Source organism: Somniosus microcephalus, chromosome 12 (assembly GCF_052327205.1).
Source record: "Somniosus microcephalus isolate GS21.2 chromosome 12, FLI_Smic_1.0, whole genome shotgun sequence".
NCBI classification, from domain to species: domain Eukaryota; kingdom Metazoa; phylum Chordata; class Chondrichthyes; order Squaliformes; family Somniosidae; genus Somniosus; species Somniosus microcephalus.
This window is the reverse complement of record NC_140998.1, coordinates 212,607,186-212,631,933: the sequence shown is the minus strand read 5'-3', so window position 1 is coordinate 212,631,933 and position 24,748 is coordinate 212,607,186. Positions and strand designations below refer to the sequence as shown.

The following is a 24,748-nucleotide window of genomic DNA, read 5'->3' as shown; positions in this document are numbered from 1 at the left end:
CTGACCGTGCGGCGCTCCCTCGGTACCGCCCCTCCGACCGTGCGGCGCTCCCTCGGTACCGCCCCTCCGACCGTGCGGCGCTCCCTCGGTACCGCCCCTCCGACCGTGCGGCGCTCCCCTCGGTTCCGACTGCGGCGCTCCCTCGGTACCGACCCCTCCGACCGTGCGGCGCTCCCTCGGTACCGCCGATCCCGTGAGAATGTGGAACTCTCTCTTCCACCGGGAGTGGTTGAGGCGAATAGCAGATATGCATTTAAGGGGAAGCTGGATAAACACATGAGGGAGAAAGGAATAGAAGGATATGGTGATGGGGTGAGATGAGGGGTGGAGGAGGCTGGTGTTGATGGGGTGAGATGAGGGGTGGAGGAGGCTGGTGTTGACGCGATGAGATGAAGATGGGTGGGAGGAGGCTGGTGTTGATGGGGTGAGATGAAGAGGGGTGGGAGGAGGCTGGTGTGGATGGGGTGAGATGAAGAGGGTTGGGAGGAGCTGGTGTTGATGGGGTGAGACGAAGAGGGGTGGGAGGAGGCTGGTGTTGACGGGGTGAGATGAAGAGGGGTGGGAGGAGGCTGGTGTTGATGGGGTGAGATGAAGAGGGGTGGGAGGAGGCTGCTGTTGATGGGGTGAGATGAAGAGGGGTGGGAGGAGGCTGGTGTTGATGGGGTGAGATGAAGAGGGGTGGGAGGAGGCTGGTGTTGATGGGGTGAGAGGAAGATGGGTGGGAGGAGGCTGGTGTTGATGGGGTGAGATGAAGAGGGGTGGGAGGAGGCTGGTGTTGATGGGGTGAGATGAAGAGGGGTGGGAGGAGGCTGGTGTTGATGGGGTGAGATGAAGAGGGGTGGGAGGAGGCTGGTGTTGATGGGGTGAGATGAAGAGGGGTGGGAGGAGGCTGGTGTGGATGGGGTGAGATGAAGAGGGGTGGGAGGAGGCTGGTGTTGATGGGGTGAGATGAAGAGGGGTGGGAGGAGGCTGGTGTTGATGGGGTGAGATGAAGAGGGGTGGGAGGAGGCTGGTGTTGATGGGGTGAGATGAAGAGGGGTGGGAGGAGGCTGTGTTGATGGGGTGAGATGAAGAGGGGTGGGAGGAGGCTGGTGTGGATGGGGTGAGATGAAGAGGGGTGGGAGGAGGCTGGTGTGGATGGGGTGAGATGAAGAGGGGTGGGAGGAGGCTGGTGTTGATGGGGTGAGATGAAGAGGGGTGGGAGGAGGCTGGTGTTGATGGGGTGAGATGAAGAGGGGTGGGAGGAGGCTGGTGTGGATGGGGTGAGATGAAGAGGGGTGGGAGGAGGCTGGTGTTGATGGGGTGAGATGAAGAGGGGTGGGAGGAGGCTGGTGTTGATGGGGTGAGATGAAGAGGGGTGGGAGGAGGCTGGTGTTGATGGGGTGAGATGAAGAGGGGTGGGAGGAGGCTGGTGTTGATGGGGTGAGATGAAGAGGGGTGGGAGGAGGCTGGTGTGGATGGGGTGAGATGAAGAGGGGTGGGAGGAGGCTGGTGTGGATGGGGTGAGATGAAGAGGGGTGGGAGGAGGCTGGTGTTGATGGGGTGAGATGAAGAGGGGGTGGGAGGAGGCTGGTGTTGATGGGGTGAGATGAAGAGGGGTGGGAGGAGCCTGGTGTTGATGGGGTGAGATGAAGAGGGGTGGGAGGAGGCTGGTGTGGATGGGGTGAGATGAAGAGGGGTGGGAGGAGGCTGGTGTGGATGGGGTGAGATGAAGAGGGGTGGGAGGAGGCTGGTGTTGATGGGGTGAGATGAAGAGGGGTGGGAGGAGGCTGGTGTTGACTGGGTGAGATGAAGAGGGGTGGGAGGAGGCTGGTGTGGAGCGTAAACACCGGCACGGAGCAGGTGGGCCGACTGGCCTGTTTCCTTACTGTATGCTCTAATAACATAAGAAATAGGAGCAGGATTCGGCCATTCGGCCCCTCGAGCCTGTTCCGCCATTCAATAAGATCATGGCTGATCTTCCTCATCTCCCGCCCGATCCCCATATCCCTTGATTCCCCATGAGTTCAAAAATCTATCGATCTCAGCCTTGAATATACTCAACGACTGAGCCTCCACAGCCCTCTGGGGTAGAGAATTCCAAAGATTCACCACCCTCGGAGTGAAGAAATTCCTCCTCACCTCAGTCCTCAATGGCCGACCCCTTATCCTGAGACTGTGACCCCTGGTTCTAGACTCTCCAGCCCGGGGAAACCGCCTCTCAGCATCTACCCTGTTGAGCCCTGTCAGAGTTTTATACGTTTCCATGAGATCACCCCTCATTCTCCTAAACACGATAAGAGACTTTAGACCTAGGCTGCTCAGAACTCTCCTCATGGGCCAATCCTCTCACCCCATGGATCAATGTAGTGAACTTTCTTTGCACTCCCTCTAAGGCGAGTCTGTCGTTTCCTTGGGTGAATTTTGACTGGTCCCTGCTGATTGACAGCGTCCAGCTCCCAGCTGGGCACGTGACTGGATGAGCCGTACATCCAGAGGTGCGTTTCCCCACCCCTCCCCTTCTCTCCCTGCTGCCGAGACTAATTCGCACAAAGAGAATAATTGCGACCAAAGCCATTGATCACGTTTTCAATCTATATGCAAATGCCTTGCGCGGAGTGGAGTGTGACACAGGCTCGTTGCCTTCTGCTTGGAGGCTTCCTGCAGGCAATTCGAGAGGGACCTCGAGAGGGGGAAGCTTCCCCGAGAGCGAGCGCGCACGCGCGCGCTCTCTAATTACTTTTAGTCGAAGGAGGACGCTTTCTTGTGAAGTAGGAAAGACTGACCCACAGAGTGGGCGGGAGGCCGGCATGAGAAGCACGACTTCTCTCCCCCCCCCCCCCGTCCCCCAATGAGAGTTAGGTGATGGCCAGGCTCGACTGGGCAAAGTCATCTTACTGGGGGACGCGGGGTGAGTGAACTTCTCCAGTGACCGTCTGAAGGGTCAGTGGTGTCGTACGGAGCTGTACAGCCCCGGAATGACTAGGCACCCCCTCCCCAGGCTGTGCCACGTTGGCGAGTCTCTGCCGGGATGGCACCGATTCCGCCAGTCTGCGGACAAGCACATCCCAAATCCCTTGGGAAGCTCGGCGCGGCTTGGAGTTTACAAATCTACCCCCCCCCCCCCCCCCCCCAAAACCTTCCCGCCCAGCCCCCCACTCCCACACTACAAAAGTAGAGAAGTTATGCTGAACCTTTATAAAACGCTGGTTAGGCCACAACTGGAGTATTGCGTCCAGTTCTGGTCACCACACTTTAGGAAGGATGTGAAGGCCCTTGAGAGGGTGCAGAGGAGATTTACCAGAATGGTTCCGGGGATGGGGGATCTTAGCTACAAGGACAGGTTGGAGAAGCTGGATTTGTTTTCATTGGAGCAAAGGAGGTTGAGGGGAGATTTGATCGAGGTGGACAAGATTATAACGGGTTTGGATAGGCTAGATGGGGAAAGGCTGTTCCCACTAGTTGATGGTACAAGGACTAGGGGACACAGATTTAAGGTTTTGGGCAAGAGATACAGGGGGGGATGTGAGGGAAAACTTTCTTACACAGCGAGTGGTGAGGACCTGGAACTCGCTGCCGACGGAAGTGGTGGAAGCGGAGACACTCGGTGTTTTCAAGGGGAGACTGGATAGGCACTGGAGGGAAATAAACTTGCAGGACGACGGGGATAGAGCGGGGGAATGGGTCTGACTGGATTGCTCTACAGAGAGCCGGCACGGACTCGATGGGCCGAATGGCCTCCTTCTGTGCTGTTCTGACTAAATCTGTGGGACAACCTGGCATTAAAGGAAAATGCTTACAAGCAGGAAATGGTAAAGTTGGTCAGTTGGCAGGCTCATCCACGATAGCGACCAGCTCGAGTTTCTCTCCTGCTCGGCCCTAATGGGGGGCAGCATCCGAGGTGTTAACGTGCCTTCCGTCTCATGGACCCCCTCCTGCATCGAGTTAAGTCGAGTCCACAGCACAGAAACAGGCCATTCGGCCCATCTGTTTCGTGCCGGTGTTTATGCCCCACACCAGCCTCCTCCCACCCCTCTTCATCTCACCCCGTCAACACCAGCCTCCTCCCACTCCTCTTCATCTCACCCCGTCAACACCAGCCTCCTCTCACTCCTCTTCATCTCACCCCATCAACACCAGCCTCCTCCCACTCCTCTTCATCTCACCCCGTCAACACCAGCCTCCTCCCACCCCTCTTCATCTCACCCCGTCAACACCAACCTCCTCCCACCCCTCTTCATCTCACCCCGTCAACACCAGCCTCCTCCCACCCCTCTTCATCTCACCCCATCAACACCAGCCTCCTCCCACTCCTCTTCATCTCACCCCGTCAACACCAGCCTCCTCCCACCCCTCTTCATCTCACCCCGTCAACACCAGCCTCCTCCCACCCCTCTTCATCTCACCCCATCAACACCAGCCTCCTCCCACCCCTCTTCATCTCACCCCATCAACACCAGCCTCCTCCCACCCCTCTTCATCTCACCCCTCTTCATCTCACCCCATCAACACCAGCCTCCTCCCACCCCTCTTCATCTCACCCCATCAACACCAGCCTCCTCCCACCCCTCTTCATCTCACCCCATCAACATATCCTTCTATTCCTTTCTCCCTCATGTGTTTATCGAGCTTCCCCTTAAATCCATCTCTGCTCTTCGCCTCAACCACTCCCTGTGGTAGCGACTTCCCCATTCTCACCACTCTCTGGGGAAAGAAGTTTCTCCTGAATTCCCTATTGGATTTATCAGTGACTCTCTTATATTGATGGCCCCTAATTCTAGTCTCCCCCACAAGTGGAAACATCCCCCACCATCAACACCCTGGGGGGTCACCATTGACCAGAAACTTAACTGGACCAGCCACATAAATACTGTGGCAACAAGAGCAGGTCAGAGGCTGGGTATTCTGCGGCGAGTGTCTCACCTCCTGACTCCCCAAAGCCTTTCCACCATCTACAAGGCACAAGTCAGGAGTGTGATGGAATACTCTCCACTTGCCTGGATGAGTGCAGCTCCAACAACACTCGAGAAGCTCGACACCATCCAGGACAAAGCAGCCCCGCTTGATCGGCACCCCATCCACCACCTTAAACATTCACTCCCTCCACCACCGGCGCACCGTGGCTGCAGTGTGTACCATCTACAAGATGCACTGCAGCAACTCGCCAAGGCTTCTTCGGCAGCACCTCCCAAACCCGCCACCTCTTCCACCTAGAAGGACAAGGGCAGCAGGCGCACGGGAACACCACCACCTCCAAGTTCCCCTCCAAGTCACACACACCATCCTGACTTGGAAATATATCGGCCGACCCTTCATCGTCGCTGGGTCAAAATCCTGGAACTCCCTCCCTAACAGCACTGTGGGAGCACCTTCACCACACGGACTGCAACGGTTCAAGAAGGTGGCTCACCACCACCTTCTCAAGGGGCAATTAGGGACGGGCAATAAATGCCGGCCTCGCCAGCGACGCCCACATCCCAGGAACAAATGAAAAGAAAACCCTTCATTACTGTTTTTAATGTTGGACTGATTTCCAACATTGAGGGCTTTGTTTTTTATGCTGTGTCGTCTATATCGCTGGTCACGAGCTTGTCCAGGAAAATTAAGAATGCATAATGGAAGAAATTGATTACGTGCTTTAGTGACCCAGTTTGTGTTGGTCTTTTGACTTGTGGTGTGAAGTGGGAATGAGGGTAACTTACTGTTTTATTTCATTTTGGTTTTTTAAATCCAGTCGGTGGGAAGAGTTTTGAAGATGATTCTGGCTGCGACACAGAGGACGAACTGAAGAGGTAGGAGCTTCTGTGAGCAATCCATCGCACTACTTGCAGAACAACCCCAACTCGCACTTAACCAGCACCTTTAATGTAGTAAAACGTCCCTGGATTATGGTGCTCGAGTCTCGGCCCTCGACCTTCTGACTCTGAGCCGAGAGAGAGAGCTAAACCCACTGAGCTATGGCTGACACTTGTGTGAGACCAGATGGACAACATATAGTCAGAGAGGTTCCTCGCTGGCATTTACCTGAATACTCTTCTTGCTGCATCTTCCTTCTTCTGCGGAGTGTTAGCCCCACGGCAAGGGCGAGCGTGACTGCAACCAAGGCGCCCACAACAATTGGAACCGTTTTGTTGTCCCGCGGGATGGCAGAGCATTCCTTGCTGACACCTAAGTCAAACAAATTTGTTTTAGGACCAAGTGGCTAGTCAATCGAAATTAATATCAGTAGAGATGTAACAAAAACATCTTGCATTTATATAGCACCTTTAACGTAAAATGTCCCACGGCGCTTCACAGGAGCGATTATCAGACAGAATTTGACATCGAGCCACATGAGATATTCGGACAGGCGACCAAAAGCTTGGTCGAAGGTCGGTTTTAAGGAGTGCCTTAAAGTAGGAGAGAGAGAGGTGGAGATGTTTAGGGAGGGAATTCCAGAGCTCGGGGTCCAGGTGGCTGAAGGCACGGCCGCCAATGGTGGAGCGATGGAAATCGGGGGGGATGGACAAGAGGCCCGAAATGGAGGAACGCAGAGATTGCGGAGCGTTGTAGGGGCTGGAGGAGGTTACAGAGATTAGGGAGGGTTGTGGGGCTGGAGGAGGTTACAGAGATAGGGAGGGTTGTAGGGGCTGGAGGAGGTTACAGAGATAGGGAGGGTTGTAGGGGGCTGGAGGAGGTTACAGAGATAGGGAGGGTTGTAGGGGGCTGGAGGGGGTTACAGAGATAGGGAGGGTTGTAGGGGCTGGAGGGGGTTAGAGATAGGGAGGGTTGTAGGGGCTGGAGGGGGTTAGAGATAGGGAGGGTTGTAGGGGGCTGGAGGGGGTTACAGAGATGGGGAGGGTTGTCGGGGCTGGAGGAGGTTAGAGTTAGTGGGGGTGCCGAGGAGGCCATGGAGGGATTTGAACACGAGAATGAGAATTTTAAAATCGAGGTGTGTTACCGGACAGGGAGCGACGAGCTGAAAAGGGGCCACCACACGTGCGGGCAGGATCTCCATTGCTGGGATCTAATCCAGTTCGGTATTCCTTACAATTGAAGCTCCCACCTGCTGGTTCAGGTGGATGTTGAAGATCCCAGAGCATCGTCCGAAGGAGGGCCGGAGTGGGGGAGGAGGGGGTGCGATCCTGGCGTCCTTGGGTGACGCCGGCACCGAAGAATCGGCCGCACGGTCGCGTTGCCGTTCGCAGGACGTTGCTGATTGCGAAACGGCTGCTGCGGTTTGCCTGCTCGGCGAGAGTGACCCGCGCCTCGGGGTAATTCATCGTTTGTGTCGAAGCCCGTTTGAGATTTAAGGGATGATGAGGCGCTTCGTAAACTAACAACCTTTTTAAAATTCTTACTGCTCGCGCCTCTCGCTTGCGCTGTGCGTGTTGCCCTCGGCAATCTTTGTCGAGGCTGCTCTGGGGGGCAAGGAGGATTGCTTTCGAAGAAAGGTAACGCCCTTGCTGGGGAGAGAGAAAGTGTCCGTCGATCCCTCTAGCCCTTTCTTCATTGAACTCCCCGGGGTTTTTGTAAATGTTACTTTTGATCTGTGCTTGTTTTCAAATGATTCCTGTTCAGAGTCCCGAGTTGTCTATGCTGCATGATTTGCACACCCACGGCCTCGCTGCAGCCAGACCTTGCCGATGGGGCTGTTGATGAAACAGAGGTCTGTTGTCCTCCTCCAACTTGCTGGCCTTCTTTCTCCTGAAGGCGCTGCCCCGTGCGGAGCCCATCTCCCCGTGCTCCAGCTCTTTCCGTTTACACCGAGGGAGTTGGCGCGGGTACATTAACCCTGTGGTGACTTACTCCCAACGTTCTCCCCGGCCCTGCCTCCCACATTCCACCCTCCGTAAACATGAGCTCGTCCAAAACTCCTGCTGTCCCGTGTCCTAACTCGCACCGAGTCCCCGTTCACCTGTCACTCGCTGTCGCTCGCTGACCGACATTGGCTCCCGGTCCGGCAACGCCTCGATTTTTAAAATTCTCATCCTCGTCTTCAAATCTCTCCTCGCCCCCCTCCCTATCTCTCTAACCCCCTGCAGCCCCCTTCAACCCTCCCTATCTCTGTAACCTCCTCCAGACCTTACAGCCTTCACTATCTCTGTAACCTCCTCCAGCCCCTACAACCCTCCCTATCTCTGTAACCCCCTCCAGCCCCCTACAACCCTCCCTATCTCTGTAACCTCCTCCAGACCCTACAACCCTCCCTATCTCTGTAACCTCCTCCAGCCCCTACAACCCTCCCCATCTCTGTAACCTCCTCCAGCCCCCTACAACCCTCCCTATCTCTGTAACCTCCTCCAGCCCCTACAACCCTCCCCATCTCTGTAACCTCCTCCAGCCCCCTACAACCCTCCCTATCTCTGTAACCTCCTACAACCCTCCGAGATCTCTGCGCTCCTCCAATTCTGGCCTCTTGCGCATCCCCCGATTTCCATCGCTCCACCATTGGTGGCCGTGTCTTCAGCCGCCTGGGCCCCGAGCTCTGGAACTCCCTCCCTAAACCTCTCCGCCTCTCTCCCCTCCTTAAAGACGCTCCTTAAAACCGACCTCTGACCAAGCTTTTGGTCGCCTGTCCTAACATTTTCTGTGGCTCGGTGTCAAATTTCTGAGAGATGATTGCTCCTGTGAAGCGGCCTCGGGGCGTTTTACTGTGTTAAATGCACTGGATAAATGTGAACTGTTGTAGCTGAGCTTCTGCAGACGATGCATCAGCAAATCTGGTCTTTTCCCTTCTGAAAACCAGGGTACAGGAACACCATCAAAAGAAGCACAAGGCGGTGAAGGAGGAAAGCAGCGACCCTTACGGGGGCTCAACAGATGAAAATACAGACGTGGAGGAGGGCGCCAGGGGAGACTGCGACTTGCCCATTCCCGAGCTTCCTGGTGAGTCCCGTGACTGGCTTCCTTGTACCACTCGGGCGGGCCAGGGACTGAGATGTGGTAATTGGGAAAGACTCCCCTATCCTAGGACAACACGTTAAAGACGAGAGCTGCACCGAATTTACGATACAGGAAGAGGCCATTCGGCCCATCTGGTCCATGCCAGTGTTTATGCTCCACACCAGTCTCCTCCCAGGCTGATGTGGATGGGGTGAGATGAAGAGGGGTGGGAGGAGGCTGGTGTTGATGGGGTGAGATGAAGAGGGGTGGGAGGAGGCTGGTGTTGATGGGGGTGAGATGAAGAGGGGTGGGAGGAGGCTGGTGTTGATGGGGTGAGATGAAGAGGGGTGGGAGGAGGCTGGTGTTGATGGGGTGAGATGAAGAGGGGTGGGAGGAGGCTGGTGTGGATGGGCTGAGATGAAGAGGGGTGGGAGGAGGCTGGTGTTGATGGGGTGAGATGAAGAGGGGTGGGAGGAGGCTGGTGTTGATGGGGTGAGATGAAGAGGGGTGGGAGGAGGCTGGTGTTGATGGGGTGAGATGAAGAGGGGTGGGAGGAGGCTGGTGTTGATGGGGTGAGATGAAGAGGGGTGGGAGGAGGCTGGTGTTGATGGGGTGAGATGAAGAGTGGTGGGAGGAGGCTGGTGTTGATGGGGTGAGATGCAGAGAGGTGGGAGGAGGCTGGTGTTGATGGGGTGAGATGAAGAGGGGTGGGAGGAGGCTGGTGTGGACGGGGTGAGATGAAGAGGGGTGGGAGGAGGCTGGTGTTGATGGGGTGAGATGAAGAGCGGTGGGAGGAGGCTGGTGTGGATGGGGTGAGATGAAGAGCGATGGGAGGAGGCTGGTGTGGATGGGGTGAGATGGAGGGGTGGGAGGAGGCTGGTGTTGATGGGGTGAGATGAAGAGGGGTGGGAGGAGGCTGGTGTTGATGGGGTGAGATGAAGCAGGGTGGGAGGAGGCTGGTGTTGATGGGGTGAGATGAAGAGGGGTGGGAGGAGGCTGGTGTGGATGGGGTGAGATGAAGAGCGATGGGAGGAGGCTGGTGTGGATGGGGTGAGATGGAGGGGTGGGAGGAGGCTGGTGTTGATGGGGTGAGATGAAGAGCGGTGGGAGGAGGCTGGTGTGGATGGGGTGAGATGAAGAGGGGTGGGAGGAGGCTGGTGTGGATGGGGTGAGATGAAGAGCGATGGGAGGAGGCTGGTGTGGATGGGGTGAGATGGAGGGGTGGGAGGAGGCTGGTGTTGATGGGGTGAGATGAAGCAGGGTGGGAGGAGGCTGGTGTTGATGGGGTGGGAGGAGGCTGGTGTGGAGCACAAACACCGGCACGGACCAGATGGGCCAAACGGCCTGTTTCTGTGCTGTACGCACTCTCGATGTGATGTGTCACGTCCCCGACGGTGGGGCTTCACTGCAACCCCAAGCGATGCCACTTGGAACCACGTCATTTTTGCTGTCTTGTTTTAGTTAACTCCCGATTTTGGAGAACAGCACCAAGCTTCTCCACAGTCGCGCGGTTGTTTGGTGAGGGTGTTCTGTGTGGGGTGACCTGTGGAATTCCGAGTGTATCGCACCTTGGGGAATGACCGATGGCCCTGGTCTCTGTTGCACATGGGACATCTTTCAGTTTCTTGTGTCTTCATCCGCCAGTGCTTTTGGCGTCATCGATGACCCATGTCAATAATTCTATCCGGTTTGTTTTCGACAGATCTGTTTGTGGGGAAACACTTTCTCTTGTATGGAGAGTTTCCAAATAACGAGCATCGGACTTTAACCCGATACATCACCGCCTTCAATGGGTGAGCAGGGTCTTTTTTTTTTAATCGTCTAGAATCGAAATGTGAATGGAAGTGGAAATCTGTATATTCCAAGGCAACAAGTAGCATCGCACGCGGTGTCAGCCGTGGCTCAGTGGGTTTAACACGCTCGCTTCCAAGTCGGGGAGTCGTGGGTTCAAGTCCCACTCCAGAGACTTGAGCAAAAAATCCAGGCCGATGCTCCCAGTGCCAGTACTGAGGGAGCGCCGCACTGTCGGAGGGGCAGTACTGAGGGAGCGCCGCACTGTCGGAGGGGCAGTACTGAGGGAGCGCCGCACTGTCGGAGGGGCAGTACTGAGGGAGCGCCGCACTGTCGGAGGGGCAGTACTGAGGGAGCGCCGCACTGTGGGAGGGGCAGTGTTGAGGGAGCGCCGCACTGTCGGAGGGGCAGTGTTGAGGGAGCGGCGCACTGTCGGAGGGGCAGTACTGAGGGAGCGCCGCACTGTCGGAGGGGCAGTACTGAGGGAGCGCCGCACTGTCGGAGGGGCAGTACTGAGGGAGCGCCGCACTGGGAGGGGCAGTACTGAGGGAGCGCCGCACTGTCGGAGGGGCAGTACTGAGGGAGCGCCGCACTGTCGGAGGGGCAGTACTGAGGGAGCGCCGCACTGTCGGAGGGGCAGTACTGAGGGAGCGCCGCACTGTGGGAGGGGCAGTACTGAGGGAGCGCCGCACTGTCGGAGGGGCAGTGTTGAGGGAGCGACGCACTGTCGGAGGGGCAGTACTGAGGGAACGCCGCACTGTCGGAGGGGCAGTGTTGAGGGAGCGCTGCACTGTCGGAGGGGCAGTACTGAGGGAGCGCCGCACTGTCGGAGGGGCAGTACTGAGGGAGCGCCGCACTGTCGGAGGGGCAGTGTCGGAGGGGCAGTACTGAGGGAGCGCCGCACTGTCGGAGGGGCGGTGTTGAGGGAGGGCCGCACTGTCGGAGGGGCAGTACTGAGGGAGCGCCGCACTGTCGGAGGGGCAGTGTTGAGGGAGGGCCGCACTGTCGGAGGGGCAGTACTGAGGGAGCGCCGCACTGTCAGTGGTGTCTTTGGATGAGACATTAAACCGAGGCCCCGTCTGCTCTCTCGGGTGGACGTAAAAGATCCCGTGGCACTATTTCGAAGAAGAGCAGGGGGAGTTCTCCCCGGTGTCCTGGAGCCAATACTTATCCTTGAACCAACATCACTAAAAACAGATGATCTGTTCATTTATCACATTGCTGTTTGTGGGAGCGTGCTGTGCGCAAATTGGCTGCCGCGTTTCCTACCTTACAACAGTGACCACACTTCAAAAAAAAGTCCTTCATTGTCTGTGAAGCGCTTTGGGACGTCCTGAGGTGGTGAAAGACGAGTCTTTCTCTCCAACCTTTAGGATGAGACATTAAACTGAGGTCCTACTGGCCCGATCGGTTGGATGTTAACAACCACGGGGTGCTATTGGAAGAGGAGGCAGGGCGCTGTTGTCGGGCCCACGTTCGTCCCCCTCCCAATGCCCCCCAACCGATTACAGTAACTGGCTATTCACTTCGTAGCTGCCTGTGGGATCATGCTGTGCTCGATCATTGCCTGTTTTTTTCTGCGCCGTGGTCGCCGGTCTTCAAGCGCAATTAATCGGACTGGAAGAGCGGCCCCGAGACGCTCTGTAACTTAAATTCTTTCCTGTTTAACTTTTTTTTTAAAGGGGAGCTTAACTGGTGTAAGATTCGGATCACAGGCTCACACACACATTACCCGACAGGGCTTTAGAAGTTGTAAGGCTTTTATTAAAGAGCTACAGTTTTAAGGCATAATCAGGTGTTGCATATGGTTTAAGCCGAGTATAATAGACATACAACCCGTGACAGTAGGGAGCGATCTACGGTTCCTGAATCGGAATGCCACGACCGGACGGACGGGGAGGCAGTACGGTGGTCTCGGATTGGGTGGATTCCTGCAGTCTGCTGCAACGCTCACTTCCATTGGGTCATCTCTCGAGCTGTTGGAGGTGCGAGGCCGTCAGCCGCCTCGGTGGCTAAACTTGACCAAGGTGTTGGGCCGTAGCCACCTCGGGGAAGCCTTCGCCCCCGACTGCCTGATTTCCCCCCTCAATCATTTGATCCCCCATCCTATTGTCCAATTGTTAAGCGGGAAGGCATCCCCCGCCGTCCCTTTCTGCGTGACTGACGAGGCCTCCCTCTTCTCTTTCTGAGGAATGTTTTGTCAAGTTTCTTCAAAGGCATTTCATGGCTTTGTGGCTCCTTATTATCTAGCAGGTGCTATCCTCCCTGTTTCCTTGCATTTTACGACCACCTTATCATTTTTGTGTTTGTTAATCGGCCTTGCTGGCATTTCTGTCGTCGGTTCCCGGCTGCATGTTGTCCATCTCTGTTCTAAGAATTAAAACCCACCTTTGAATCTAACCACTGCTATTTCTTACACCGGCGGGGTTGGGGAGTCGGGCCATCGGTTTGATGTATCGCTTGCTTGTAAGCATGTTAGAAAAAGGTTGATTGTTTCCCCCCCCCCCCCCTCTCGCTGAATGGGCATTACGTTCTCGAGACCAGCCAGGTCTCGGCGAGCCGCTCAGCCAGCTCTTCAGATTCACGGGACGGATCCAGTTAGATTTTTCCCCGCATCCCTTCTCCGGACAAAAAATGTTTGCACCGTTAGTTGCTGGAAGTGCGGGTCATCTTAGACCTCAGTGAATGACTGGACCAGCCGTCAATTTGAGGTCACCCAGAACTCTGCTGTCCATTTCCTGACTCGCGTCGAGACCCGTTCACCCATCACCCCCTGTTGCTCGCCTCGTCTCCACTTGCCCGCCCGATCCCCATATCCCTCGATTCCCCTAGAGTCCAAAAATCTATCCATCTCGGTCTTGAATAGACTCAACGACTGAGCCCCCACAGCCCTCTGGGGCAGAGAATTCCAAAGATTCACCGCCCTCCGAGTGAAGAAATTCCTCCTCATCTCAGTCCTAAATGGCCGAGCCCTTATCCTGAGACTGTGACCCCTGGTTCTAGACTCCCCAGCCCAGGGGGAAACATCCTCCCAGCATCTACCCTGTCAATCCCTCTCAGAATCTTGTATGTTTCAATGAGATCACACCTCATTCTTCTAAACTCGAGAGTATCAGCCCATTCTACACAATCTCTCCTCATAGGACAACCCTCTCATCCCAGGGATCAATCTAGTGCGGGCCAAATCTCGTCTCCTTCTCCAGTTAACTATTACTCAGGGTTGGGAACCAGGATGCCTTGGCTCCTGCTTTCTTCCATTTATCCCGGCGGTCCATGGCTACAAACCCTTGTGTTGTCTCGCCAATGCTATATTCTCTTCAGTCCGGAGGATGTTGGTCTCCTTGGGTGCAAGAACTTCAGAAATAGGAGCGGGAGTGGGCCATTCGGCCCCTCGAGCCTGCTCCGCCATTCAATAACATCATGGCTGATCTTCAACCTCATCTCCACCTCCCCGCCCCGATTTCCCCCATATCCCCCTGGCGGGGTCGTGTGTTGAGCGTGGAAGCCTCGACCTGTAACGCGTCTCATTTTTGCATCTGTGTGCAGGGCCCTGGAGGAGTACATGAACAACATGGTGAACTTCGTGGTCACTGCTGAGGACTGGGACGACCGATTCGACGAGGTGAGGAGGGGATGGTGCCGGTTTATCCGGGTAGAACGGCGCAGAGGTACCGAGACGCAAAGCGGCAGAAGCTATACGATGTCACTTGGTCCCGTCATAAAAACATAGAACATAGAAACATAGAAAAATAGGAGCAGGAGTCGGCCATTCGGCCCTTCGAGCCTGCTCCACCATTCAATACAATCATGGCTGATCCTCCATCAATACCATATTCCCGCTCTCTCCCCATACCCCTTGAGGAGGAGGCCATTCCTCCGATTGCCACGGCTTGTACGTCAGCTCCTGGTGCATTACTGAGCGAAATAGACCAGACGAGCCCTCGCTCGCTTCTTGGGCTGTACCGAGTTAGCTGGTTCCAGCCATTTGCCTTGGTGATTCTGGGAGAGAGAGAGGGGGTTGGCCAAGTTGGCCAGAGTTCCCGATTCCGATCACTGTCCAGCACTGCCCCTCGGTGCCGCCCCTCCGACGCGGCGCTCCCTCGGTACCCGCCCCTCCGGCGCGGCGCTCCCTCGGTACCGCCCCTCCGGCGCGGCGCTCCCTCGGTTCCGGCGCGGCGCTCCCTCGGTGCCGCCCCTCCGACGGCGCGGCGCTCCCTCGGTGCCGCCCCTCCGACGGCGCGGCGCTCCCTCGGTGCCGCCCCCCCCCTGGACAGCACAGCGCTCCCTCGGTACCGCCCCCCCCCCCCCCCCACCCCCCCCCCCCCCCGACAGCGCGGCGCTCCCTCGGTACCGCCCCCCCCCCCCCCCCCGCCGACAGCGCGGCGCTCCCTCGGTACAGCCCGTGGGATTTGCAACCCACAATCTTCTGATTCAGAGGCCAGAGAAAGAGAGTGAGAGCTACCCACTGAGCCACGGCTGACGAAGGGTATTCGAGGGAATGGACACTGTACCGGGGAGCCAGTATCCTAACTCACCCAATCCCGTTCACTCTTCGCCCCCCCCCTGTGCTCGCTGACCTACACGGGCTCCCAGTCCGGCAACGCCTCGATTTTAAAATGATCAACCTTTGTTCAAATCCCTCCGTGGCCTCCTCGCCCCTCCCTCCCTATCTCTGTAACCTCCTCCGGTCCCTACAGCCCTCCCTATCTCTGTAACCTCCTCCAGCCCCTACAGCCCTCCCTATCTCTGTAACCTCCTCCAGCCCCTACAACCCTCCCTATCTCTGTAACCTCCCCCTACACACCTCCCTATCTCTGTAACCTCCTCCAGCCCCTACAACCCTCCCTATCTCTGTAACCTCCCCCTACACACCTCCCTATCTCTGTAACCTCCTCCAGCCCCTACAACCCTCCCTATCTCTGTAACCTCCTCCAGCCCCCCACAACCCTCCCTATCTCTGTAACCTCCCCCTACACACCTCCCTATCTCTGTAACCTCCTCCGGTCCCTACAACCCTCCCTATCTCTGTAACCTCCTCCAGCCCCTACAGCCCTCCCTATCTCTGTAACCTCCTCCAGCCCCCTACAACCCTCCCTATCTCTGTAACCTCCTCCAGCCCCTACAACCCTCCCTATCTCTGTAACCTCCTCCAGCCCCTACAACCCTCCCTATCTCTGTAACCTCCTCCAGCCCCTACAACCCTCCCTATCTCTGTAACCTCCTCCAGCCCCTACAACCCTCCCTATCTCTGTAACCTCCTCCAGCCCCTACAACCCTCCCTATCTCTGTAACCTCCTCCAGCCCCTACAACCCTCCCTATCTCTGTAACCTCCTCCAGCCCCTACAACCCTCCCTATCTCTGTAACCTCCTCCAGCCCCTACAACCCTCCCTACCTCTAACCTCCTCCAGCCCCTACAACCCTCCCTATCTCTGTAACCTCCTCCACCCCCTACAACCCTCCCTATCTCTGTAACCTCCTCCACCTCCTACACCCCTCCCTATCTCTGTAACCTCCTCCAGCCCCTACAACCCTCCCTATCTCTGTAACCTCCTCCAGCCCCTACAACCCTCCCTATCTCTGTAACCTCCTCCAGCCCCTACAACCCTCCCTATCTCTGTAACCTCCTCCAGCCCCTACAACCCTCCCTATCTCTGTAACCTCCTCCAGCCCCTACAACCCTCCCTATCTCTGTAACCTCCTCCAGCCCCTACAACCCTCCCTACCTCTAACCTCCTCCAGCCCCTACAACCCTCCCTATCTCTGTAACCTCCTCCACCCCCTACAACCCTCCCTATCTCTGTAACCTCCTACACCCCTCCCTATCTCTGTAACCTCCTCCAGCCCCTACAACCCTCCCTATCTCTGTAACCTCCTCCAGCCCCGACAACCCTGCCTATCTCTGTAACCTCCTCCAGCCCCTACAACCCTCCCAGATCTCTGCGCTCCTCCTATTCTGGCCTCTTGCGCATCCCCCGATTTCCATCGCTCCACCATTGGCGGCCATGCCTTCAGCCGCCTGGGCCCTGAGCTCTGGAATTCCCTCCCTAAACCTCTCCGCCTCTCTCTCTCCTCCTTTAAGACGCTCCTTAAAACCGACCTCTTTGACCCAGCTTTTGGTCACCCGTCCTAATATCTCCTGATGTGGCTCGGGGTCAAGTTTTGTCTGATAAGCGCCCTGGGACGTTTTACTACGTTAAGAGTTGCGGTAGGGTTTGGTGTTCAGGAAGGACGGGCTCAAACAGGCCGAAAGGGACTTTACTCTCCGAACTGACCTTGTGCTTTGAACCCTCTTTCCGCCGCCCACCCCACAGGCACTGATGGAGAATTGCAACTTGGCCTTTGTCAAGCCGCGCTGGGTCTACGTGTGTAACGAGAAGCAGAAGTTAGTACCTCACCAACCCTACGTGGTGGTGCCCCAGTCGTAGCGGCTCGGACGCCGGCCTAGTCCGCGTCACAGCCTGGACCAGGAGCCGGGGAGGGCGGACGACAGACTCTGGCCGCGCATCGATGACTCCGCGCCAACCTGCAAAAGGCTCGACACTTTCCCGCACCTCCGAAGGATTTGGCAAAGCTGTCGGAAGGTGTGTGTGTTTTATAAATGAAACATTTTTCTGCTTTTTAAAAAAAGAACTCTCGAACTCTGCTCCGACACTTTCTCAATAAAGGCACTTCTCTCCTTCAGCGCCCTGAATAATCCTCCTGTACTCTCACTTCATCCCTGTCCGAGGCTGTGCCAGCATCACTCTGCCCGCGCGCGGACGGTGTGTCTTTCTCCTGTGTCTGATTTTATTAAACGCGAGGGGGCGGCAGGGAGGTTTCGCTGCGCCGAGTATCGGCGTCTGACCGCTCGTTCCCAATAAGGGATGCTCACTGTGCCGTCCGAGGCCCGTGTCGTTCGATCGCACGCCCGCCTGGACTTCTCGATCTTCATTCACACCCGCCACGCCGCTGCGCGCCAGACTGGCAGCTGTGAGCGTGTGTGCGACGAGGGGAGAAAGATAAACCCAACGCGCTTGAAGTACTTGCTGAGTGTAAAAATAGAGCGGGCGTACACCTGTGAAGGGGGTGTTCTGACCCTCGGCTGTAAAATACCACCCCCCCGCATTGCTCCCGATCTTGATTGAGGTCGTCTGCATCTGTACTTGTTAAGCTCTTTTTTTCATTTTTGTTGATTTCTATTTTGATGTAAATAAAAAGTTTTAAAAACTGGAGGGAAATTGTTGTGCCTTTCCACTCTGCCTCTCATTGTTCACCCTGCCTGTTCAGCATCACTGGGATTGTCGTTTTCAGGCGCGCCCCTCCGCGCTACGGCGAAGACCGCCCGTTCCCGCCTCCGTGACGGCGCCGCACTCGTCTCGTCCACTGCTGAATCCCTCATCCGTTACCTCCAGACCCGATTGTTCCAACGCGCTCCTGGCTGGCTGGCCTTCCCACCCTCTGTAAACTTGAGCTCCTCCAAAGCTCTGCTGCCCTCCCCGTGTCCTAAAGTCCCGTTCGCCTGTTACTCCTACATTGGCTCCCGGTCCAGCAACGTCACAATTTTAAAAATTCTCATCCTTGTTTTCAAATCCCTCCGCGGCCTCCTCTCTCCTCCCTATCTCTGTAACCTCCTCCAGCCCCCACAACCCTCCCTATCTCTGTAACCTCCTGCAGCCCCTACAACCCTCCCTATCTCTGTAACCTCCTGCAGCCCCTACAACCCTCCCTATCTCTGTAACCTCCTCCAACCCTCCCAGATCTCTGCGCTCCTCCAATTCTGGCCTCTTGTCCACCCCCCCTGATTTCCATCGCTCCACCATTGGCGGCCGTGCCTTCAACCGCCTGGGCCCCGAGCTCTGGAATTCCCTCCCTAAACCTCTCCGCCTCTCTCTCCTCCTTTTAAGACCCTCCTTAAAACCGACCTCTTTGACCGAGCTTTTGGTCGCCCGTCCTAATATCTCCTGATGTGGCTTGCTGTCAAATTTTATTTGATAATCGCTCCCGTGAAGCGCCCTGGGACGTTTTACTACGTTAAAGGCGCTATATAAATACAAGTTGTTGTGGATTCATGGAATGACGCAGTACAGAAGGAGGCCATTCGGCCCATCGTGCGTGTGCCGGCTCTTTGGTAGAGCTGTCCAATTAGACGCACTCTTCCCTCCCATCGCCCTGCAAATGTTTTCCCTTCATGACTGTACTTAACCGATTCTCTCGAATGTGTGATGAAATGAGGAATTAACTCGAAGACGGCCGCAAGAATCTCCGAGTTTCGAAAGCGCAGGTAACTGGAGGAGACCCATCAGTCCGGCCTCGGTCGAGGTTACATCACTTGGGTCCCTGATGAGCTCTCGAGTAAAGTTGCAGTTTATATTCGATGGTTTGCCTTTTCTGCCATTGTTGGATGGAGGGCAGGTTGTGGCAGATCCCTGTCTACTGCATTTGGAAAATATTGGAGAATTTACCGCACAGAAACTGGCCATTCAGCCCATCGACTCCGTGCCAGTGTTTGTGCTCCACACGAGCCTTCTCCCACCCCTCTTCATCTCACCCCGTCAACACCAGCCTCCTCCCACCCCTCTTCATCTCACCGCATCCACACCAGCCTCCTCCCACCCCTCTTCATCCCACCCCTCTTCATCTCACCCCGTCAACACCAGCCTCCTCCCACCCCTCTTCATCTCACCGCATCCACACCAGCCTCCTCCCACCCCTCTTCATCTCACCCCGTCAACACCAGCCTCCTCCCACCCCTCTTCATCTCACCCCGTCAACACCAGCCTCCTCCCACCCCTCTTCATCTCACCCCGCCAACACCAGCCTCCTCCCACCCTTCTTCATCTCATCCCGTCAACACCAGCCTCCTCCCACCCCTCTTCATCTCACCCCCATCAACACCAGCCTCCTCCCACCCCTCTTCATCTCATCCCGTCAACACCAGCCTCCTCCCACCCCTCTTCATCTCACCCCATCATCACCAGCCTCCTTCCACCCCTCTTCATCTCACCCCGTCAACACCAGCCTCCTCCCACCCCTCTTCATCTCACCCCCGTCAACACCAGCCTCCTCCCACCCCTCTTCATCTCACCCCGTCAACACCAGCCTCCTCCCACCCCCTCTTCATCTCACCCCCGTCAACACCAGCCTCCTCCCACCCCTCTTCATTTCACCCCATCAACACCAGCCTCCTCCCACCCCTCTTCATCTCACCCCGTCATCACCAGCCTCCTCCCACCCCTCTTCATCTCACCCCGTCAACACCAGCCTCCTCCCACCCCTCTTCATCTCACCCCCATCAACACCAGGCCTCCTCCCACCCCTCTTCATCTCACCCCGTCAACACCAGCCTCCTCCCACCCCTCTTCATCTCACCCCCATCAACACCAGGCTCCTCCCACCCCTCTTCATCTCACCCCGTCAACACCAGCCTCCTCCCACCCCTCTTCATCTCACCCCATCATCACCAGCCTCCTCCCACCCCTCTTCATCTCACCCCATCACCATATCCTTCTATTCCTTTCTCCCTCGTGTGTTTATCCAGCCTCCCCTTAAATGCATCTCTGCTCTTCGCCTCGACCACTCCCTGTGGTAGCCAGATCCACAAATACCGCTGTGCACGAATTGGCCAAACCTCGACCTGAGCAGCATCCCTCTTGACTCCAGATGTACGATGTCCACACGTTGGATCTCGATGTCACCACGGGGAGCTCGGCAGTGAGTACAGCAATCTGGGCAAGAGCTGACTGTCGTGAAGGACAAGATGTTCCCACACAAGGCAGAGAATGGACCCGACGCTTCAGCTAATTTCAAACTTGCATTTCTAGCGCACCTTTCACAATCTCGGAACATCCAAAGGTGCTTTACAGCCAATAAAGTAGTTTTGTGAAGTGTAGTCACTTGTCGGAAATGTGACCGCCAATTGTGCATAGTACTGCCCCTTCGACAGTGCGGCGCTCCCTCGGTACTGCCCCTCCGACAGTGCGGCGCTCCCTCGGTACTGCCCCTCCGACAGTGCGGCGCTCCCTCGGTACTGCCCCTCCGACAGTGCGGCGCTCCCTCAGTACTGCCCCTCCGACAGTGCGGCGCTCCCTCAGTACTGCCCCTCCGACAGTGCGGCGCTCCCTCAGTACCGCCCCTCCGACAGTGCGGTGCTCCCTCAGTACCGCCCCTCCGACAGTGCGGCGCTCCCTCAGTACTGCCCCTCCGACAGTGCGGCGCTCCCTCAGTACTGCCCCTCCGACAGTGCGGCGCTCCCTCAGTACTGCCCCTCCGACAGTGCGGCGCTCCCTCAGTACTCCCCCTCCGACAGTGCCGCGCTCCCTCAGTACCGCTCCTCGGACAGTGCGGCGCTCCCTCAGTACTGCCCCTCCGACAGTGCGGCGCTCCCTCAGTACTGCCCCTCCGACAGTGCGGCGCTCCCTCAGTACTGCCCCTCCGACAGTGTGGCGCTCCCTCAGTACTGCCCCTCTGACAGTGCGGTGCTCCCTCAGTACTGCCCCTCCGACAGTGCCGCGCTCCCTCAGTACCGCTCCCCCGACAGTGCGGCGCTCCCTCAGCACTGCCCCTCCGACAGTGCCGCGCTCCCTCAGTACCGCTCCTCCGACAGTGCCGCGCTCCCTCAGTACTGCCACTCCGACAGTGCCGCGCTCCCTCAGTACCGCTCCTCCGACAGTGCCGCGCTCCCTCAGTACCGTCCCCCCGACAGTGCGGCGCCCCCTCAGTACCAGATAAGACAGCAGCAAGAATCTCCACGCTCTTCCCCTCCCCCAGTCTTCCCCGAACGCGCGAAACCAATTTCAACGTGTGACCTTGTAATCGTGAAAACAATGATCGCTTCCCGTCTGGTGATAAATCCTAATCTTTGCAAACGGAGACAACTATCGAAAGAATGATTCCCAATTACCCGCTTATCTTTTAAATTGAGCATTTTACTTGTGTATAATCTTGTCAAGCGCTCGGTTATAATGTCGATACATGCTCCCGCACCGTGCCAGCTGCTAATGTTGCTTATTCATTTGGAGTTTAATTTCCCTGGCATATTACCTTTCTCTTTAATGCAGATGAGTGATGCAAGTTAATGCTCTGTGAAATGTTCCACCGTTTTTGAATCGCAATTTGATCATGCTGCAGTAACTGATGCGATTGAGCCCTGTCACTGCCTTGGCCCTGTACCAGGAGCGTGTGCCATGCGCAACTTAGGCAGGCTGGCCTTTTAAAAAAAAATCAACTTTCGCTCTTCGCAAGAAAGTGTTAGCGTCGCACTCAAGATAGCATCACAGAGAGTGGGGAGGGAGTCCAGTGCCGCTAAGGAGCGTCACCGGGGAACTCGCACCCAAAATGTGCTTGAAATTGTGCTAAAGTTAGGCTTCAAGCACCTGAATCAGGAAAAAATTGTAGGGATATGGGGGAAAGAGTAGAGGAGTGGGACTAAAGGTCAATCATCACAGCCCCAGCACATCGCTGCAGGAGTTCCTCAGGGTAGTGTCCTAGGCCCAACCATCTTCAGCTGCTTCATCAATGACCTTCCCCCCCCCCCAACATAAGGTCAGAAATGGGGATGTTTGCTGATGACTGCACAGTGTTCAACGCCATTCACAACTCCTCAGATAATTTAACAGTCCATGCACCCGTGCACCAAGACCTGGACGACATTCAGGCTTGAGCTGATAAGTGGCAGGTAACATTCGCGCCACAGAAACGCCAGGAAATGATTATCTCCAACAAGCGAGCGTCTAACCACAGCCCCTTGACATTACCATCGCCAAATCCCCCAACATCAACATCCCGGGGGTCACCATTGACCAGAAACTTAACTGGACCAGCCACATAAATACTGTGGCAACAAGAGCAGGTCAGAGGCTGGGTATTCTGCGGCGAGTGTCTCACCTGACTCCCCAAAGCCTTTCCACCATCTACAAGGCACAAGTCAGGAGTGTGATGGAATACTCTCCACTTGCCTGGATGAGTGCAGCTCCAACAACACTCAAGAAGCTCGACACCATCCAGGACAAAGCAGCCCGCTTGATTGGCACCCCATCCACCACCTTAAACATTCACTCCCTCCACCACCGGCGCACCGTGGCTGCAGTGTGTACCATCTACAAGATGCACTGCAGCAACTCGCCAAGGCTTCTTCGGCGGCACTTCCCAAACCCGCCACCTCTACCACCTAGAAGGACAAGGGCAGCAGGCGCATGGGAACACCACCACCTCCAAGTCACACACCATCCTGACTTGGAAATATATCGGCCGTTCCTTCATCGTCACTGGGTCAAAATCCTGGAACTCCCTCCCTAACAGCACTGTGGGAGCACCTTCACCACACGGACTGCAGCGGTTCAAGAAGGCGGCTCACCACCACCTTCTCAAGGGGCAATTAGGGATGGCCAATAAATGCTGGCCTTGCCAGCGACGCCCACGTCCCATAAAAAACTGGATCACTCTTCAAAAAAGCTGGCGCAGACTCGATGGGCCGAATGGCCTCCTCTGTGCTGTACTGCTCTGTGATTCTATGGCGCTATTGTATGAACAGCAGGGGGGAGTTCTCCCCAGTGTCCTGGGGCCAATATTTATCCCTCAACCAACATCACTAAAAACAGACGATCTCGGTCATTATCACATTGCTGTTTGTGGGAGCTTGCTGTGCGCAAATTGGCTGCCGCGTTTCCCACATTACAACAGTGACCACACTTCAAAAAAAGTACTTAATTGTCTGTGAAGCACTTTGAGACGTCCGGTGGTCATGAAAGGTGCTGGAGAAATGCAAGTCTTTCTCATTCTTCCACCAAAATGAATCACTTATATCATTAATTACTTATATCGGTGATGTTTGTGTGTGATCAATGGAATTGAAGGTGTTTCCCCTTGCAGGCGATACATCAGTGGAGAAGCTTTTATTAAACACGACCCTTAAATCATCCTATTCTTCTGTGTTCTTGCTCTGATAACTCACGTCGTAATTCTTCTCGGTGACACCTTTGTAACAAAACGTCAGACTGAAATATTTGATTGAGGTGAGAGCTGGAGACAGACTCTCGCTCGCTCCTGAATGCGATCGTTTGTACCCGTCAGAATGAGGAGCAGGAGTCGGCCATTCGGCCCCTCGAGCCTGCTCCGCCAATCAATGAGATCATGGCTGATCTTCGACCTCAACTCCCCATATCCCTTGATTCCCGGAGACAACGAAAATCTATCGATCTCTGTCTTGAATATACTCAACGACTGAGCCTCCACAGCCCTCTGGGGTAGAAAATTCCAAAGATTCACCACCCTCTGAGTGAAGAAATTCCTCCTCATCTCAGTCCTAAATGGCAGAGGCCTTATCCTGAGACTGTGACCCCTGGTTCTAGACTCTCCAGCCAGGGCAACACAGAAAAATAGGAGTAGGAGTCGGCCATTCAGCCCCTCGAGCCTGCTCCGCCATTCAATATGATCATGGCTGATCCTCTATCTCAATACCATATTCCCGCTCTCTCCCCATATCCCTTGATGCCTTTTGTGTCTAGAAATCTATCGATCTCCTTCTTAAATATATTGTGACTTGGCCTCCACAACCTTCTGTGGTAGATAATTCCACAGGTTCACCACCCTCTGAGTGAAGAAATTTCTCCTCATCTCAGTCCTAAATGTCCTACCCCGTATCCTGAGACTGTGACCCCTGGTTCTAGACCCCTCAGCCAGGGGAAACGACCTCCCTGCATCCAGTCTGTCTAGCCCAGTCAGAATTTTATATGTTTCAATGAGATCCTCTCTCATTCTTCTAAACTCTAGTGAATACAGGCCTAGTCGACCCAATCTCTCCTCATACGACAGTCCTGCCATCCCAGGAATCAGTCTGGTGAACCTTTACTGCACTCCCTCTATGGCAAGTATATCCTTTCTTAGGTAAGGAGACCAAAACTGCACACAGTACTCCAGGTGTGGTCTCACCAAGGCCCTGTACAACTATAGTAAGACATCCTTGTTCCTGTACTCAAATCCTCTTGCAATGAAGGCCAACATACCATTTGCTTTCCTAACTGCTTGCTGCACCTGCATGTTTGTTTTCAGTGACTGGTGTACAAGGACACCCAGGTCCCTCTGTACATCAACATTTCCCAATCTATCACCATTTAAATAATACTCTGCCTTTCTGT

The 24,748-nt window shown here is 55.8% G+C and overlaps 1 protein-coding gene across 3 annotated transcripts in view; it reads left to right on the top strand.

Moving 5' to 3' along the window:
- The window catches only part of xrcc1 (X-ray repair complementing 1), a 79,323-nt gene extending 61,475 nt beyond the window's left edge, over positions 1-17,848 (top strand). For all 3 annotated transcript variants that reach the window (XM_086004018.1, XM_086004017.1, XM_086004016.1), the window contains exons 13-17: positions 5,714-5,771; positions 8,708-8,847; positions 10,547-10,637; positions 14,182-14,257; positions 16,949-17,848. In XM_086004018.1, coding sequence (XP_085860144.1) covers positions 5,714-5,771; positions 8,708-8,847; positions 10,547-10,637; positions 14,182-14,257; positions 16,949-17,062 — 479 coding nt within the window. In that variant the 3' untranslated portion in view covers positions 17,063-17,848. The remainder of the gene's footprint in view (positions 1-5,713; positions 5,772-8,707; positions 8,848-10,546; positions 10,638-14,181; positions 14,258-16,948) is intronic.
- The last annotated feature ends 6,900 nt before the right edge of the window (positions 17,849-24,748 follow it).